The sequence below is a fragment of the Arvicanthis niloticus genome, chromosome 21 (assembly GCF_011762505.2).
Source record: "Arvicanthis niloticus isolate mArvNil1 chromosome 21, mArvNil1.pat.X, whole genome shotgun sequence".
NCBI classification, from domain to species: domain Eukaryota; kingdom Metazoa; phylum Chordata; class Mammalia; order Rodentia; family Muridae; genus Arvicanthis; species Arvicanthis niloticus.
The window spans coordinates 31,219,702-31,239,549 of NC_047678.1; the positions used below are offsets into that span (position 1 = coordinate 31,219,702).

The 19,848-nt window shown below is 37.5% G+C and overlaps 1 protein-coding gene and 1 pseudogene across 5 annotated transcripts in view; both read left to right on the forward strand.

Moving 5' to 3' along the window:
* The window catches only part of Setd2 (SET domain containing 2, histone lysine methyltransferase), an 89,701-nt gene that overhangs the window by 31,165 nt on the left and 38,688 nt on the right, over positions 1-19,848 (forward strand). For 2 of the 5 annotated variants that reach the window (XR_013105588.1, XM_034483764.2), the window contains exons 8-12: positions 1,287-1,384; positions 3,908-4,034; positions 6,932-7,066; positions 9,042-9,161; positions 10,750-11,412. Coding sequence is in view for 1 of the 5 variants with exons in the window: in XM_034483764.2 (XP_034339655.1) it covers positions 1,287-1,384; positions 3,908-4,034; positions 6,932-7,066; positions 9,042-9,161; positions 10,750-11,412 (1,143 nt within the window). In the remaining 4 variants the exon portion in view is untranslated. Of the gene's footprint in view, positions 1-1,286; positions 1,385-3,907; positions 4,035-6,931; positions 7,067-9,041; positions 9,162-10,749; positions 11,413-14,016; positions 14,292-19,848 lie in introns of all 5 variants that reach the window. The other 3 variants (XR_013105590.1, XR_013105589.1, XR_013105591.1) reach the window with 3 other exon arrangements.
* LOC117693278 (ran-specific GTPase-activating protein pseudogene) lies at positions 4,043-5,042 on the forward strand (annotated as a pseudogene).

Sequence of the window (19,848 nt, forward strand, 5' to 3'; positions counted from 1 at the left end):
GATTAAAGGCGTTATTACCAGGTCTGGCTCCTCTTTCTTTTATGGAGCTTTGTATTTATTTATGTATAGCATAAATGTTTTTGTGAGCATATGCCATATGTCGTGTATGAGTGTCTAGGGGGTCCATAAGAGAGACATTGAATTCCATAGTGCTTGAGTTACAGGCAGATATGAATTGCTAGATGTGGATGCTGCAAAGTGAACTTGGGTACTCTTAAGCCATTGAGCTAGCTCTCCAACCCCTTATATTCAGATTCTTTATCCAGACTCCAGGTGCCAATTCGACTGTTTTATAATACTCATATGGCATAAGTAGCCAAAATTGAGAGGGATTAGAAAATCTAGGTTAAAGACTTGGAGAGATAGCTCAGCAATTCCTGTTCTTGTTGAGATCCCAGGTTTGATTCCTTGTACCACAGGTGGTGGTTCTCAATGTATGTGTAATTCCAGTTCCAGGTGATCTAGTGCCTTTGTCTGACCTCCATGGTACCAGGCATGTATGTGGTGCACATATTAGATTGCAGGCAAAACACTCATTCACAGAATAAAATCTTTAAAACATAAAAGAAAAAAAAATTTAAGTAAATTGTAGTTGGCGAGGAAGAAGGTAGCCTAATGGAGAAAAGTGTTTGTGGTATAATCCTGATGGCCTCTCTGTGTTTCAGTCCTAGTGCTCCTATAGCAAGGTGGGAAGTGGAGATGGGGGAGTGATGAAAACTTGTAGGCCAGCTAGTTTATAGCTAAGTGGCAGAAATGAGAGATCCTGCTTCAAAACAGTGTGGAAGATGAGTTGGAGAGATGGATCAGCAGTTTAGTTCTTAAAGAAGACCGGAGTTTGTTACTGGAAATTGGGCTCAGGTTTTGATACTCAGTGACACCTAGAATCCTCTTGTCTTGTTTTGTTTTTAAAGACCAAATTAGCTTTAATATATGTAAATGTAAGTTAAAAGCAGTTTTTGTTTTATGTCTGTTGGCTATGCTAGAGACTGAACACAAGGCCTTCCTTGTGTTTGCTAGCCAAGTGCTTTCCGTTAGCCACATTCTCTAGCACAGTATCAGTTCATTTTATTGTATTATAGGCCAATTAATGGATCCTGAATTTGATAGTCAATTAAATAAAAAATAGTATGTTGGTTAGTTAAGAAAAAAAATCAACTCATTTGCTTTTAGAAAACATCACATAAAGATTTATATGTATAATACAGTCAGATAAGAATGGTCTTTATACAAATGGATGTTCAAACATTAATCAGTTACTAATGTCTCGTCTTCTTAAAACATTTCAGTGGACTGTGAATGGACAACTGAGGGTTGGATTTTTTACCACCAAACTAGTTCCTTCAGGCTCAGAATTGACATTTGACTACCAGTTCCAAAGATACGGGTAAGTAATGATTTTGTGTTTTTTTTTTTTGTTGTTGTTGCTGCTTCTGATATGGAAAATAGATTTTCAGATATAGTGATAAAATTCTCGTGTGAATTATTTAGAAGTTACATATACTGTCAGTTCTCATCTGTAATATGCCATCATTATTTATTTTTTCTGTTATGTGATTTTTTTTTTTTCCTGGCCACTAAGGGATTTACACTATAGGAACGATGTAATATTCCTCTGGACTCAATGTAATAAAACTACATTGAGTTGGGCTGGGGATGAGGTTCAGTCAATAGCGTGCTTTCCTAGCATGCGTGAATCTCCCTGGGTTTGAATCTCAATCCTAAATAAAAAATGGAATATGGTGGTGCACGCCTGGGATCCCATCATGTAGGATATTGGTTCTCAACCCTCCTAATGCTGTGACCCCTTTGATACAGTTCGTCATGTTGTGGTCCCCAACCATAAAATTATTTTTGTTGCTACTTCATAACTAATTTTGCTACTATTATGAATCACAATATAAATATCTGATATGCAGATGGTTTTAGGTGACCCCTGTGAAAGATTAATTCAACCTAAAGTAGCCCTGACTCACATAGATTAAGAAGCACTGATGTAGTTGGAGGCAGGTGGATGAGAACTTAAGGCCACTCTTGCCTACGTGTCAAGTTGAGAACAGCCTGGCCTAGATGAGACCGTTTCTCAAAAAACAAAGCAAAACGGGGGGTGGGGTAGGGGGAGAGAACAAGCAAAAAACCCAAAACTAATTCATTATAGAAATATCAACTTTGAGTGTGTATGTATGAAGAGAATAATATCCTTTTTTATCCATCCTTTTATCAACTTTTGGATAATATTGTTTGACTTATACCAACTGTATTGTACTCCTTTTGGAGTTTGCAGTCATGGTGCAATGGTTAAGAGCACTGACTGCTTTTCCAGAGGACTTGGGTTCAATTCCTAGCACCCACATGGGCGCTCACAACTATCTGTGAGCTCCAGTTTCATGGGATCTGATACCCTCACACAGACATACATGCATGCAAAACATAAATGCATACAAATAAATCATAAAATAAGTAGTGGTATACTCTTTCGATCCCATCAGTTGGAGATAGAGGCATATGGCTCTTTGAGTTTCAAGGCTAGCCTGGGTCTGCATTGTAAATTCCAAGCCAGCCAGGGCTCTGTAGTGGGACTGTTATTTTAGCAAGGTACAGCGGTATATGCTTGTCTTTTCCACATTCAAAAAGTAAAAGCATCAAAATTAAATAGAACCAATGAAGTGAAAGGGTAGAAATTTTTGAGTAGGGTATAAAACTCAGAAAGCTTTCCTCCTCCCCAGGTTATACCTTTGTTACTTTCGATGCTTGTATTAAAAGGCATACAGATTAAGTTTTTAGGATATTTTAATCCTTTCATGCTAGTATGTAACAAGATTTAGTTTTCTTACTTTGTCCAGTGTTTTTACTAGTGGCTACTTTTCTTGGTAGTGTTGCCGTCTGTTTCAGATATTCCCTCATATATTTTGTATTGCAGAACTTAGTGATCTCTGAGATTCTTTCAGTTCTGAAACTGTTATCTTATTAATAACACTGCTTTTCTTATCAGTAGGTAACTACAGACCAGGTTCTATGGATGATTCGTACTGTTTTGTTTTATGTGCTTATATTATCCTTTCTGAGAGCAAAGAAGTGGATATGTTTGAGTCCTTGCTCTGTAATGATTTTACTCTTTTGCCTCTAATTGCTTGTAGAGGTGGATTTTACCCAGGACTGTAGACTTAAGTCAGAATTCTTTTCCAATACTTTCCTTACCTCCATGGTTTCATTTAGTCAGTTGTTACTGTATTTATTATTGCCAAAGCTCATTGTGTGATGTTTTTGAATCAAGTGTTTCTTTTTGAGTGTCATGATATTGCATTTTATATGTTTTTATAATAGTGGATCTTACTTTTTGGTATACCAAGCAAACATTTATGCATAAGTGATAGTTGTCTAAACTGTGTTACCAATTTTATTTCTAGCACAAACAATGTATATAGCTTCTTACTTTCATGTTTCAATAAGTAGTTTTATTGGCCTGTTTTATCTAACAGGTGATAAAAGATTAGAAAAATGATGAAGCCAGTCCTTCTGATGCCGGCCTGTAATCAAGCTACATGGGAGGCTGAGGCAGGAAAGCTACAGGTTCAAAGCCAGTCTGACCAACCAGTTGAAACTGTCTCAAAAATAGGAAGTAGTAAAGGGGCTGGAAGTGAAGCATATTAGTAGAACTATTGTCAACTTGTAGAACCCATGGATTGAATTTGTCTCCCCCACTACCCCACCCACCCCAACACACACATACAGAAATTGGGAGAAGGGGTGATGGTGAAAAAAGAAATATTTTTTTTTACAAGCAAAAGAAGCAGGTTTGTAAGAGTCTCTTAATATTAAAATGTTTATTTCCTGTAGGTTGGTATGATTCTTAACATGTCACTCCAACATGCTTTACTTTTGCGTGACTCAATCTCCTGTTTCCTAACAGCAAAGAAGCTCAGAAGTGTTTCTGTGGGTCAGCTAACTGCCGGGGTTACTTGGGAGGAGAAAACAGAGTCAGCATTCGAGCTGCAGGAGGGAAGATGAAAAAGGAACGCTCTCGAAAAAAGGATTCAGTAAGTTTGCTGCAGTCAGTTTTTCAAATCTTATAATAAAAGTTTTAAGGAAGTAGCTTTTCTAATTAATTTAAAAGGTAAATCCAGGTTTGGATTAGATACTAGAAAAGAGGTGTGGATGGGTGTTTTTATTTTACTTTAGTAAATTATAAAAGAAAACTGCTTAAAGCCAAGAGCGGAGGAAAGGAGCTGCGACCAGCCACCCAGAGGCCGCCGAGCCAGAGCCAGCGACACCTGAGCTAGTCTGGCCGCCATCGCCCCATGGCAGCTGCCAAGGACAACAGTCGCGAGGACCGTGATATTTCCACACAGAGTCAGATGAGTCCAACCACGACCCCCGGTTTGAGCCAATAGTTTCTCTTCCTGAGCAAGAAATTAAAGTGCTGGAGGAGGATGAAGAGGAACTTGTAAAGATGTCTGCTTCACAGAATGACCTCCCAGAATGGAGGAGCAAGGCACAGATGTCAAGCTTCTGAAGCATAAGGAGAAAGGAACCATCCGCCTTCTCATGAGGAGGGACAAAACCTTGGAGATATGCGATAATCACTATAATATCACACTGATGATGGAGCTGATGCAGAATGCTGGCAGTGACCGCGCCTGGGTCTGGAATACCCACGCTGAGTTTGCTGACGAGTGTTCCCAAGCTTGAGCGCTCATCATCCACTTCCTAAACGCTGAGAATGCACAAAAGTTCAAAACAAAGTTTGAAGAATGCAGGAAGGAAATTGAAGAGAGAGAAAAGAAAGGACCAGGCAAAAATGATAATGCCGAAAAGGTGGCTGAGAAGCTGGAAGCCCTTTCTGTGAAAGAGGCCAGAGATGAGGCTGAAGAGAAGTCTGAAGAAAAGCAATGAGTCATTCTTTTTCCTTCCTTCCTTTCTTCCTTTCTTTTCTTTTTTTTTTTTTTTAAATTTGCCCTACCCTGTAAGATTTGTTTTTATTCTGTTTTGTTTTTTACAAGGGACTTTATAAAGAACTGAATTCCAACCTTCAGGGTTTTTTTTTTTTTTTTAACTTTTTTTTCCTCCAAGTTTTGACACCATTGAACATGACTTCAGAAATCCATTCCCCAGTCATGAAAATGTACTGTGCTAACTTTCTTTTCCATAGTGGAAACACTTATTTATAGTCATCAAAAATAAAAATAATAAAAATGCCTTTGAAATAAAACATGCCTTTGAAAACCTGGATTTTAAAAAAAAAAAAAGAAAATGCTTAAAGTTTTTTGACTCATAATTCCCCTGAGCTTGTCTTAGTTCAGGATTGTGTGTGTACTTGTGCACACAGCTGTGCCAGGTGTGAAGGTTAAGGGACAGTCTGCAGGAGTCTGTTCCCTGTTTACAAGTGGGTCCCAGAGATTGAACTCCGTTCATCAGTCATGGCAGCAGGCACCCTTACCTGCTGAGCCTTCTCACTTGCCCAAAATGTGTTCTGTTGAGTAAACATACCGGTTTGTTTAACTGTCACGCATATTTGTGTTGTTTATTTGTATCTTGCTGTTATGAATATGACTGTAGTGAGCATCGTAGGCATTTCCTGGCACATATTGTACAGGCATTTTTCTGTGTTTTGTTCTTCTAAGTGGAATTGCTGGGCAGGAGAGATACAACTATTTTGTATTTTAATGTTTTTGAGGATTTTTTTATATTTTATATTTTCATCTTATATGATTTGTTCTTTACCTCCCTTAAGGACAGCTTTTTAGAGAAAAGTATTTCTGTGTATGTTTTGCTTGCTCGTGTGTCTGTGTACCACTTGTATGTCTGGTGCCAGTGGAGGGCAGAAGAGGTCATCAGATCCCCTGAAATTAGAGTTGCATACTATTGTGAACTGCTATGTGGGTCCATGGAATCAAACCTTTGTCCTCTGGAAGATCAACCAGGGCTTTTAACTGATGAGCCATCTTTCTGCACTAAAGGATAGTCTTTAAATTTTGCAATCATTGTAACATTTTCCATCTTAGCATCTAGAAGTATCTATACTTGAACTACATAATCTTTTCCTGCTTTCCTTATTCCTTCCCATACTATTTTTCCTTTTTTTCTTTTTCCCTATTTAGAGAGAGAGCGTAGGGGTTTGCTGAGGGAAATCTGATGGCAATTTTCAGGTGTTTCTCTCCTTCTACCCTATGGAATATAATTTTTTAGACATAGAGGCAGATGCTGTTACACACTGAACTATGTCACTGTCCCTCAGGCCTCAAAACTTTTTGTGCATAGACTTCCTCATATCTTGGATTAAAGGCCCGATTAACTGTGTCCAGCAGTGCTGAATACTGAGGAATGTATGTCAGACAGGTATTTTGCCATTAAACCATATCCCAAGGCCTTACATAATTTCTTGTTCATTTAGTTGATGAATGAATGAGATGCTGTTCAGATTGATCTTATTCATTTTTCTTTTCATTTATATGTTTATTTAAGTTTTTTTGAGATGGGGTTTTTCTGTGTAGTCCTAGCTGTTCTAGAACTTCCTTTGTAGACCATGCTGACTTTGAACTCTAGAGATCCACCTGTCTCTACCTCCTGAGTGCTGGGATTAAAGGCATATAACACCAAGCTCATTTGGTTGTTTGAGACACAGTTTCACTATGTTGCTCTGGCTATCCTAGAACCACAGTTAGCCATGCCCCCCTGCTTCCTGAGTGCCAGGAATATGGCCACCTCACCTGGCTTTCTATTTATATTTTAATATCAAGATTGATATTACAGGAATGGCTTAGTGATGGATATGTCCCCTGTCCCCCAGCCTAATAGTATAGTTCCTTCTTGTGGTCATAGTTTTAAATATCTAAATTACTTGTGAAGCTGGCAATCTCCCTGTCCCTCAGGTTGTTTGAGTAAGTGAGTGAGTGGTACTTGTCTTTTAACTAGAATGTTTTCTTTACTGTCCTAGGTGGATGGAGAACTTGAAGCACTGATGGAAAATGGTGAAGGCCTCTCTGATAAGAACCAGGTTCTTAGTTTATCCCGGCTCATGGTTAGAATTGAAACTTTGGAACAGAAACTCACCTGTCTCAAGCTCATTCAGGTAAGCACCTTAATACTAATGTATTCCTGAATTTGGAGTGGGACATTTAAACTAAAATCTGGCTAATGGAAAAAAAGTAATCATTTAAAATAGACATGCAAGTTCTTTTTTGAAAGTTGTTTTATGAAAATGGCTGAAGAGTTCAATATTATGACTAGCAAAGCTGGTTTGCTTATCCCTTCAATTAAAAACACATGGTGGGATTTCTTTTAGTGTGATAATTCATGGTACTTTGTATAGCTCTCTTGCCCACAAAACTTGCCTACCAAAACTATTTTATTATATAATCTCAAAGCAAAGGATTTTAGCAGTCATCTCATGTTTTCCAATTTACTAAATATGCCATAAGAAAACAATAAAAAATTACCAAAAAAAAAAAATCCTAACAGGAGGATTGGTTGTATAGTTTAGAGTGCTTGTCTAATATAACAAAGCCCTAGGTTCAAACCCTAGCACTGCAGAAACCAGTTATCAGGAAAGAAAAAGCTTTTTGAATAAGAATCTGAATGAAAGAGATAAAAGAAAATTACCTAAATAATTTCTACTGTTACAACATTTTCAACAAAGTAATTTTGCATGTCATTCAGAATGTAATTTCCTTTTTAAAAAAAATTTTTTTATAGCCGGGCAGTGGTGGCGCACTCCTTTAATCCCAGCACTTGGGAGGCAGAGGCAGGTGGATTTCTGAGTTCGAGGCCAGCCTGGTCTACAGAGTGAGTTCCAGGACAGCCAGGACTAGACAGAGAAACCCTGTCTCGAAAGACAAAAGAAAAAATTAATTATTTTATGTATATGAGTACCTGTAGCTGTCTTCAGACACTCCAGGAGAGGGCCTCAGATTCCATTACAGATGATTGTGAGCCCATCATGTGGTTGGTTTGAATTGAACTCAGGACCTTTGGAAGAGCATGAGCCATCTCTCCAGCCCGAATTTATTTATTTTCATTTTATATGTGTTTATGTGTTGCCTCTATGCATGCACATACACTGTCTGCTTGCTTAGTGCTTACAGAGTCAAAAGAGGGTATCTGTTCTCTTAAACTAGAGTTATGGATAGTTTTAAGCTACCAAGTGGGTCCTGAGAATTGAACCCAGGTCCTCGCAAGCAACAAGTGCTCTCTTAACCACTGAGCTAACACCAGTTCCTAAATTATTTGTTTACTTTTAAGTTATTGCATTTATTTATTGTCTGTGTGGGTACATATCTTTTGAAGTTAGTGGAAGAGTCAGTTCTCTCTCTTTACCATGTGAGACCTGGGGATTTGACCTTGGTCATTAGGCTTAGGGGCAAGCACCTTTAACTGCTTGAACCATCTTGCCAGGTCCAGAGCTGAATTTCATTGTGTTTTAATAGTTTTCCAATTGTACTAAAGTTCAAGTGCACTATTGGGAGGAGGGGTGTGTGTGTGTGTGTGTGTGTGTGTGTGTGTGTGTGAAATGAAATATTTGGGTTTTTTTTTTTTGTTTTTTGTTTTTTTTGAGACAGAGTTTCTCCTGTAGCCCTGGCTGTCCCAGAATTTACAGTGTACATGGGGGGGTAGCCTCAAACTCAGACATCTTTCTGCCTCTGCCTCTCAATTGCTGGAATCAAAGGTGTGGGCTATTACAAGAGATACTGTTTGCAGCTGTGTAGTTAGTTATATTCCTTTAAGTAACTTAGTAACTCCATGAGAGACTTGAAAATAGAAGAGGGACTCATGGAAAGAAGTGGGTCAGAGAGAAGAGGCAAGATTGGGTAATTAGGGATGAGTTGGATAAAAGTGAATTAAAGACAACATTTCTTAAACATTAAATTCTTTATAGTGTTTATTAGATATCTAATTGTAGTTAATAAAAGTAGACTTTTTGGGATGTGTGTTTTCTATGTATGCATTAATTTAAGTAAACTCTGATTCTCACCGTGGGCTTTCTGTAACATTTGCTACTGGTATTGCCTCCCTAACACCTGCATCATGCCTTTTTCCCTCTATGAAAGAACACACACTCACAGTCCTGCCTCAAGTCATTTCTGGAACGTCATGGGTTGTCACTGTTGTGGATCTGGATGGCAGAGCTTGGCGATGGCCGGGAAAGTAACCAGAAGCTTCAGGAAGAGGTCAGTTTCCATTTCCCCTACATTTCTTAAAACTACTTCGAGTAATGGCTTAGTTGGAGGGAATATAATATTGGTGATATAAATTTAACACCTCCATCAGTATCGAACAATAAAAATGTTAATATGCCTATTACCATTCCTGTGGCTATAACTTTGCTTTTGTAGTGAATTTGCATTTGGTTTTCCCCATATCATCTTCTAAAGTTAGTTCTATATACCAAGAACTCTAAGCGCAATCTATCATGATAGTAATTTGGTTGATTGCTAAGAAAAGTATGCAGAAAACATAGAAAATTTGAATTTTGGAGTTCTGAAAAATTATTGACAAGATTAAGACCATTGTTGGGCAGTGGTGGCGCACACCTTTAATCCCAGTGCTTGGGAGGCAGAGGCAGGTGGATTTCTGAGTTCGAGGCCAGCCTGGTCTACAGACTGAGTTCCAGGACAGCCAGGGCTACACAGAGAAACCCGGTCTACAAAAAACAAGGGGAGGAAAAAAAAAAAAAAAAGATTAAGACCATTATGAGAAGCAAAGAAGTGTTTTCAAAGGTCTGAGTAAAGATTAATCGGCAACATCATTAGTGGACTTGCAGCTTTTCCAACTCACCATGACTTTTCATAGGTAGTAGCTTTATAAAAAAAATCATAGTTTCTACCCCAAAGTCAGTTATTTAGTAAACCCTTTGTTTTTTTTACTGGTCTTTGGTTTTGGTTTGTTTTGAGACAGGTTTTTCTATGTAGGCCTAGCTTTCACAGAATTCACTTTGTAGACCAGGCTGCCCTCAATCTCACAGAAGTCTGCCTTTGCCGAGATTAAAGATGTGTGTCATCACTGCCCAGCCAATAAAAACACTTTTAAAAATGAAGTATTGTGGGCTGGAGAGATGGCTCAGCTGTTAAACCAAAAATAAAAATTAAGTATTGGAGTAGACATATGGTAATTTTTCTTGCCTGTAACCTTTTCAAAGAGATCTGGGAATAAGTTAAGGAGGACTTAGGTTTCTATAGGCCAATACTGGAAAATTTTGTAAAGAGATATTTAGATTTCCGTTTGAGGGATACTATGGATGTCCTCGCCTAGATAGTTATTGTCACAGGCTAACTTAGAAGATAATGCTTGAATCTTTCATATGTGGGAACCATCACTTTAATACCTAATGTATGGTTCCCAAGTTTCTGTTATAGTAACTTGGAGAATTTTATAGAAAAATTGACTGTAAGTGTGGGTTAGTTTTTGTTTTGTTTTTGTGTGTGTGTTGTGGGGTGGGTTTTTTTTTGTTGTTTTTTGTTTGTTTGTTTGTTTGTTTGTTTCTGCATACTTTTGGGGATCCCTTCTTTTAGATAATATTTATCAGTCACACTTAGTGTTGTGAGTAGTCATTACTCTGTACTTTTTAATTGTAGGTTTTCTTCCATCTTAAAAGGATAATAATGTTTATAACCTTAAACTGCATCTATATTTACAAAGACATAGGTGTTAATTTACTAAGACAATACCCAAGATGTACTATTTCCTGTGTGAGTTCTTTACCTTATGTTTGACCAGCTATACGGAGTGATTGATTAATTTTTCATTATGTTTAATCAGATTATAAAGACTTTGGAGCATTTGCCCATTCCTACTAAAAATATGTTGGAAGAAAGTAAAGTTCTTCCAATTATTCAACGCTGGTCTCAGACTAAGACTGCTGTCCCTCAGTTAAGTGAAGGAGATGGGTATTCTAGTGAGAATACATCACGGGCTCACACCCCACTTAATACGCCGGACCCTTCTGCCAAGCCGAGCACAGAAGTGGATACAGATACTCCCAAGAAACTCATATTTCGCAGACTTAAGATTATAAGTGAAAACAGCATGGACAGTGCAGTCTCGGATGTCACCAGTGAGCTAGAATGCAAGGATGGCAAAGAGGACCTCGATCAGTTAGAGACTGTCACTGTAGAAGAGGACGAAGAACTACCGTCTGATCAGCTACTAACACAGCCTCTCTGCGAGGCTAGAGTTGACAGTGAAGCCACCCTCGAAGTCAGTAAAGTACCCACATCGGAACTAGAGGCAGACATCGAGACAGAGCCCAAAGACAGCAGTGGCACAAAACTCGAAGAAACTATTGCTGAGGAAACACCATCCCAAGATGAAGAAGAGGGTGTGTCTGATGTTGAAAGTGAGAGGAGCCAGGAACCACCAGATAAAACAGTGGATATCAGTGATTTGGCTACCAAGCTACTAGACAGTTGGAAAGATCTAAAGGTAAGAAACTTTTGTTACTATAACAAATTATTCGGTTTGTTGCAAACCTAAATAAAAACTTGACGACATTTCTAGCCATGAGTATTTCGGAAAAATGGAATATGATCTCTCAGCTAGTGATAGATGTCTCCAGTGTTCTTTAAGTCTTTGTTAGAGCCATAACTGTCAAACCATTATACAGATAATGCCCTCCTTTTCTCTCACTGAAAAAAGTAGCGTATTGGTGATTTTATTAATTCAAGGGCTCTTCATATAAAATAAAATCCTTCAAGTATTAAATTTACTCTAGATGTAATGACAACAGATATTTAAATTAATTGGAAATCCAGTGACTGGGTTAATAGAAAATTAATTAGCAGTGAAATTGATTGGAAAACCCTGGTAATTTAGGAACTTCACATTATAAAATATTATGAAATTTAATTCTAGAAAGAACATCATGGCACTAGTTTATTTGTGTTTGTTTTTAAAATAGTCCTCTCAAGTTTTTTGTTTTTTGTTTTTTTAAATTGGATAAAATACATTATCTAAGGGAGGTGGTGTGAAGCTAGGCATGCTGGCACATGCCTTTAATCCAATCACTGGGGAGGCAGAGAGAGAAGTGAGCCTGGTCTACAGAGTGAGTTCTAGGACAGCTAAAGCTACACATACACACAGAGAGACCCTGTCTGAATAAATACATAACAAAAGGGGAAACGTCTGGAAACTTTATGTCATATATGGCATATATATTTATTTATATTCTTGATATAGAATACAATAAGTTGTATAGAATTTGCCTTTCAGAAAATTCAGTCTGGATCTTGAATAAATATGAACATAAGAAAATTTGAACCTATGAGAGTTAATGGTTCACTTCAGTTGTAAGAGGGCCAGGGTCCAGTTTTTGAGGACCCTGTGGGAACAGTTTACTTCCTCCCTTTTATATTTTCTGTTTCTCCTTTTCTCAGAGCCGAAAACAGTTAGATAAATCAACAGTGCAGTTTTTTGTAGTAAGGTGAAACTACAAAAGCTTATTGCATTAGTCTATGTGATTTAACCCCATGAAACTTAAAGTGAACCCAAGGAGTAATTGGTTGGTTGTATGCTGTGCTTCCTGTTCACTCTGTTGAGACCTTTTCATATACCAGTCTGTGCTCTTACTTATATATGTTATACTTTGATTGCTTAAAATTTACATCAACTCAGATTTATTTAGTGTGAAACCTGACTTTTAAAAATAAATATAAAAGGAAGTACTGATAGTAAGTCTGTCTGTGATGCCGTGTATTAACCGCAGGAGTCAGAATTTTGGTTAAATGAGAGATACTAGAATGGGTACTTGTTGGACCTTTATTTAAAGCCTGCTTTGTGCTAGCACAGGGTCTTGAAGTTCCTCAAATGTTTGGAGGCAACTGTCAGCCTGAATGACAGTAATTTAGTGATAAAGGTAGAGGTAGAAGCGAGTACACAAGTGGACACAGGAAAGACATGGAAAGCCACAGTTTGGTAGAAGAAGAGAGGGTGTTCTTGTAAAGAGGTTTGCTAGGAAGTCTCTGGTCAACATTTCTCAGATCGTTAGGATATAATCTCAAGATGTAAAGCTCTTGACTTTCTGTGTAGGTAGTAGTTTTCAGTTGTGACTCTGGGATGTATTTTACATAACTGGAACACTTAACCTCACTTTCTGAACACTTGTTCAGTCCTACAAAATTATTTCATCTTTTTATCCTTTGACTTCCTATCTTAAAGACCAAAGTAGCTTTACAATAACGTGTATATTAATGATCTCTTGACTTTAGGTTTACATTTTTATTTGTACTTAAAATAAAATATTTAGTTCTTAGATTTCATACTTTGTATTTATCTGACTTCTTAACATCAAGGAAGCCTTAAATAAAATTCTCTCTTTTTCAAACTTGTTTGGGCATTGCATTTCTGAGAACATCTTTACTTACTGTATAATATATATATTTTTTACATATTGGTGCTGGGGTTCTTAATTCTTCTATTCTTTTCATAAGCATTTACCATGTCTCTGATTTCTAAACTTTAATTACTATTGTCTTTTTAAGTTTAAAGCAAAATTTTAGCTGGCACTTGACTAGGAGTCTGAAATCAAGAATTGTTAAATTGGATATGTTTTAGAGAAACATACAAATCTCATGTGATTACTATACCACTCCGGCATTGAAAGAGTTAACTACTTCTGTCTGACTTCACCTATGTGTTCAAGTAGACATTAGCTGAAAAGAAAATATCTTATTCTTTCAACCTTACTAAGCACCTGTGGCCAAGTACTGTTAGTTTCTGATATTTAGTTCATACCAAAAAACAACGGTTGTGGTTGTTTTGACCACTCTAATTCCTCCTGATCTTGTGGGTCTACTATATATAACATTGCTGGACCTGTATTCCAGTTGTCCTCTCTACACTGGATGGAGTAAAGAACTGAACAGATAACTTCATACTCTTTAGTCTTGGTTTTGCTGTGAAGACAGACTATAGGGATCATCAATAAAATGTAAGAGGGTGGGAGGGAAGGGAATGAAGCTTCATGAATTACTCTTTGTCCTCCCAGATCTGATGATGATCCCCCTTGTAACTTGAACCATTTCCATCTAGCTTCTCAGGGCAGCAAGGAGCTTGTTAACATCACCAGCTGACCATGTGTCTCCTTTTCTCAACTCCATTTCCAACTTCGTGCTGAAGAAAAACGAGAACCTAGCGTGCATTCTGTGAAGAAACAGGAAGATGGTTGGGAAGTTGGATGATGCATGAAAAATATAATAGGTGAAAAGAGGACAGAGGTGGTTAACTCACTGGCGCCGGCATTATTTTGGTGCGTCCATTGTCAACAATTGTTTCCGGGAAAATCCCTACTGGCGAGAAAGGATTAAGTGAGCTACTTTTTCTATACCTTATATACACAGGACCATGCCTAGGCTTGCAAGGCACTATACACATCTCTCCTAGAGAAGCCCTCACACCACCCAGCACATTACTATTTAGAAACGTGTTCATTTTCACATCCAGATTTTGCTGGGCTACATTTTTAGCAGAGACATGTGCATCAATTTCTTTGTAGAAGAACTGCTGTATATCATCTGTCCTACTGAAAATGTAGCCTAGCTTTCACAAAACAAAACAGCAATTACAAGTAATTAATTATAATTTGACTGGAAAAAACCTTAATTCAATTGGATCATATGAAAAGGAGGTAAGGGTCTCATGAATTTGACAGTTTGAATTGCTGTTAACATCAAGAGGTTATAGTAATTAGTAATTTAAAATCTTCTTTACACTTATATATAGGATGTACATCTCTCCTTCTTTCTGGTCACCGTGGGTAGCTTATTTCTACCTGGATTAGATGATTTAGAGACAGAAGCTTCCTATGAGTGATAAGTTAGTACTTCTTAATAACTGCTCTTTTTCTCTTATTTTATCTTTTTTTTTTTTTTTTTTTTTTTTTTGTAGGCACTGCTTTTACAGTACGCTATTTTAGCCAGGCCTGGTGGTACATGACTTTAGCCTCAGCACTCAGAAGACAGAGGCAGGAGAGTCTTGAGTTTAAGGCTAGCCTGGTCTACATAGTTCCAGGAAAGCCAGGGCTACGTACAGAGACCCTGTCTCAAAACCAAACCAAACCACTATTTGGTTAGAAAATTCAACATTAAACTTTCTATAGAAGCTTGAAATATAATTACCTAAACTGAATGGGTTTGAGTCAATATTTGAAGTTTCAGTTCATCACTAATATTGTCTGTAAAAAAAGATTTTTACATGAAGTTGCATGTCCTGAGTTTCTGTGAAAATTTTGATAAGAGATTTATAAGCTTATATAGAGTTGCCTCCAGGGAATGCTGCATTGAGAATATTTTTAAATATCTCAATTTTTGTGGTTTTGTTTGTTGGTGGGGTTTTTTGTTTTGTTTTTGAGACACAATTTCTCTGTATCCCTGGCTGTCCTGGAACTCACTCTATAGAGCCAGGCTGGCCTTGAACTCAGAGATCCACCTTGCTCTGCCTCTGAGTGCTGGCATCAAAGGTGTGCACAACCAACAACAATTTTAAGTGTCTTGTTTTTTTAAAAGACAAAAATGTTCTAAAACTTACTGTTTTGTTTGTTTTTTGTAAGAGACGGGGTCTAGCAGTAATAATCCAGATGTGAGGATTAAAGGTGTGTGTTATAGGTATGTGCCATCACTCTTAGCAGTGAGGTGTTTGCTGCCATCCCCTTTCCCTGCCCTCTCCCTTAAGCTAGGGTCTCACTGTGTAGTTCCTACTGGCCTGGAACTGCTAGCCACTGCTTCTGCCAAAGCCACCATCACTGGCTGAGGTCACTTTTTATTTAGTGGTACATTGTGTTTATATAAACTACTTGTATCTAAACAGTAGTTCATCTTGTTTGGTGGTGCCCTGTAATCCCCCAGAGGTTGAGGGAGAAGGGTCATGAATTAGAAGCTAGCCTGGTTCATAGTAAGATTAAGATGTCTCAAAAGGCAAAATAGCAATTAGAGATTTGGGTCACTGCTAGTTTTGTTTCCAAAGTGACTGTGCTCCATGCTTGTATGTTATATTGTATATTATATATTGGCTGTGGCTACTCTAATGTTAGACTTTGGTGATTCCACAGAGAAGTGATAACGATTTTAATGTTTGTTCTATCCTTTCCAAAAAGTTTACCAAAACCTATTTTAATAATAAAGCATAGAATTTGCTAAGTGAAGTCACTTTTACTTTATACATTTGGGTGAGCCGTTAATTCTGTTTCTCAATAACAATAATCATGTTTCTATTGCCCGTGAAGCTAATTTTTGTAGTTACATCTTGACTTTACTTAGGAAAAGATAGTTTAAGTATAAGACTATATGAGAGGTAGAAGAGTAATAAACATCATAGAAAGAATTTCCTAATGGGAAAAGACTTCTAAGGAATGTTGTTTTTCCTCAGAACCATGATAAACCTGTCAGTAACTTGCAAGTTTTCTAGTGTAGATTAAGCCACATAAATTTTTCTAGCTAGTAAATTTTAAATTCCAAATAAAGTTTCAGACTTAGAAACATCCAGAAATGTTCTGTATATATTCTACATAATATGCATATTCTAGTGATAAATATATAGAAAATTGGCTAAAAATTCCTCCATGCTCTGTATTCATACTCTCTAATGTTAATTTTTTGCCAAATTATCATTTTAAGTTAGATATATGTTCCTATGAGGAATATTGCTGTGGTGTTCTTCACAAAGCACTCAGTGGTTCCCTTACTGACATTGTCAGCTTAGTCAGATTGCCAAAGTGTCTGCCAGGCTTCTCCAAAGTCACTGCTTACTTGGGAGTGGTAAATCATGCTGTAATGTCACCACCAGAAGGATCTAAGTTCCAGGCCAGGCTGGGCCACATGGACAATTCCAGGCCTGTGTGACTACACATTGAGACACTACCTTCCTTCCATTGGATATAAAAAACAAAACAAAACTACATGGGGAACTCTGTTTCGGAACTCTGTGTTTTCATGCAATGCGTTCGAGTCATTGGTTGCCTAACAGTGCTTTTAGACTCATGGATTTGCATTCTCTTGGATGGATTATGCTGTGTTAATTCCACATTTGATGCTTACACTGCCTCATGTTTGGCCAGTGAAAACGCCTTCTTGTTGGCTTCTGTCTAATTTTGATTTGTTTTTGTTTTAAAATTTCTGATGGCGTGTTGTTCCAGGTTCAGTTTGTACCTGGCCTTCCTAGCCTCTAATTAGCCCTTTTCCCCCCCCCAAGATATACTTATTCTTTCTAGTGGGAAGCTTTATACATGTAAAAATTTTAAAAGTTATTTGCCACCAAGCCGGAGGATCTACTTGGAGTGTGATACTTGGAATCCATATAATGGGAGAAGGAACCTCCATAGGTGCCTCCATGTATGTAGGTGACATGCACGTCCATGCATAAACACAGTCACACAAATAAATAGATTGCTTTTGTTGTACAGGTTAAGTAGGTCATATTGCATTTGATCTAACACTTTTAATGCAGACCCTCTCGTGCCTTGCTTTTACTTTTACAACAGACTACTGTTCTTGCTTTCATTCTTTGCTTTCAATATATTATCCTTGATTTTCTTTTAAAATTATAGATGAGACTAAGAGGACTCTGTAGTAGCATTGCATAAACCCTAAATTAAGTATTTAAAAAACAAAGTGTATGGAGATGAACATTATGTCTATTTTTTTAAAGATTTATTTAGTGTGTATACAGTGTGTATACAGTGTTCTGCTTTCATGTATGCCTACAGGCCAGAAGAGTGCACCAGATCATATTATAGATGGTGAGCTACCATGTGGTGGTTAGGAATTGAACTCATGACCTCTGGAAGAGCATAACCTCTGAGCCATCTCTGCAGCCCATGTCTGTCTAATCTTGCCCAACAGTTTTTCTTCTGTGTGAGCCATGTTACCTGTTCATATATGTTCATCTTTCCACATCTTCAGGCATCTTCTTTCCTTGTTTGGAATATCTTTTTAGCCTTTACAGATTTGATTTTTGGTTTTAAGTCATTCTTTATAAAATGCATTATAGTATTCTTATATAAAAAATTACTTGCATAGATGTTAATTCTCTTGTCTAAACATGTTATCCTTAAGGGCATGAGCCATTTATTAATTTTTGAAATGGTATCTTGATATGTGACTACTAGCCTGGAACTTGCTTTGTATACCAGCCTGACATTACACTTGGTGTGATGATTCTGTGCCTGTTTCCTGGGTGCTGGAATCATAGTCATGGACTATGGCATGTGATCCAGATGGTTGGTTGGTTTGTTTGTTCCTTCCATCCATCTGTCCTTTGTTTTTTTCTGAGATGGGGTTTCTCTGTAACCTTTAATGTTCTGGAACTCTATTTAGATTGGGCTGGCCTCAAACTCAGATTGTCCTGCCTCCCTGCCTCCTGAGTGCTAGGATTAAATACATGTGCCAGCACTGACCAGCTTTGGGATAGTTTCTCGATAGTTGTAGTAAAAGTTAATATTATAGTATCTCTATAGTACTGATTGGAGTAAATTCCCTCTTAATTGTATTCCCCAAATAGTTGGTGATATGCTCAGTATCTAGACTCATCTTCTGGGGAGAACAACTTTGTTCGAGTCCTTTAAAAAAAATTTTTTTAATGGTTCTACATTTACACTGTTGAGGTTGCATTTTTCTTAATGTTTCTTGTATGCACAACATGGTCTGACCCCCAATTTCATGTCAGATCATTCTAGTCCAGCAGTTATAGCCACCTTCTAATGTTTTTGTATTTTCTTTTTCTTGAAACTTGCTTTTCTTTTAGATTTCTCTTAAGGTTTTTCCTTTCCCATGGGAAGTGATTCTTGTTTTCCAAGACAGTTTTTTTTTTTTTGCTCTTTATATATTCTCTCACATCCTTTCCAGTACAGCAAATGGCATTTCACAGTAGTACTGGGAGCAAAGGCGGTGATTGATGGCTTTTATTTTAGCTTCTGGAGATTCCTCAGTGTGGAACTTTTTAGAGCCTGTTGCATATTGTAGTCTGGCACTGTAAATACTTGAGTGAAAATATTACTATATTTTATATTATATATATAACTATATTCTTAAATCTCTAGTGTGAGTTTTGTATTTGATGGGTAATCAGAAAATACATATATAGATACCATGTGATCTTTTCAACTGTCAAGTATGTGGTAGTGTTTTTGTCAGCTGCAAAACAGAAACAGAAAACACCATGAAATTATGATTTAAGCCGGGCGGTGGTGGCGCACGCCTTTAATCCCAGCACTTGGGAGGCAGAGGCAGGAGGATTTCTGAGTTCGAGGCTAGCCTGGTCTACAGAGTGAGGCCAGGACAGCCAGGACTACACAGAGAAACCCTGTCTCGGGGGGGGGGGGGGGGAAGAAATTATGATTTAGCTTTTGGTTGAGGAAGCTGACTCTGGTTTTATGATTTAAATAAGCCTTATATTCATCTGGTCTTTACTTTGCCCAAATTATTGGTTTTTTTTGTTGTTGTTGTTGTTGGGTTTTTTTTTTTTTTTTTTCTTACCAAGCAGCCCATGGAATCTTGTAATTGAGAAGCTAGTGAGTGAAATTCTCTCTGTAATTGTAGCAACCATTACTTTAGCATTCCTCAAAATATCCCTCACCCTTATATTGTAGTGTTTTTCATCCTGTGATGTAAGATTGAACAGTAAAGGACATTCATAACTTCTGAAATGACATGGATGTCTGAGCTTTTCTGTTGTGTAGCTAAAGCCGCTTATCTAATAAAAGTGTATAGGTGTCAGATGGGAGAGGATGAATTGTGCTTCAAAAGGCATTTTCTGGATGACTTGGACATTATTAGTAGGGCTTCAGGAAAACTATGATGACTTTTATGTTTTAAAAAATATAGAGGATATAATTTTGAAAAGTATAAGAAAAAAATCTTTGATCGGAGAAAC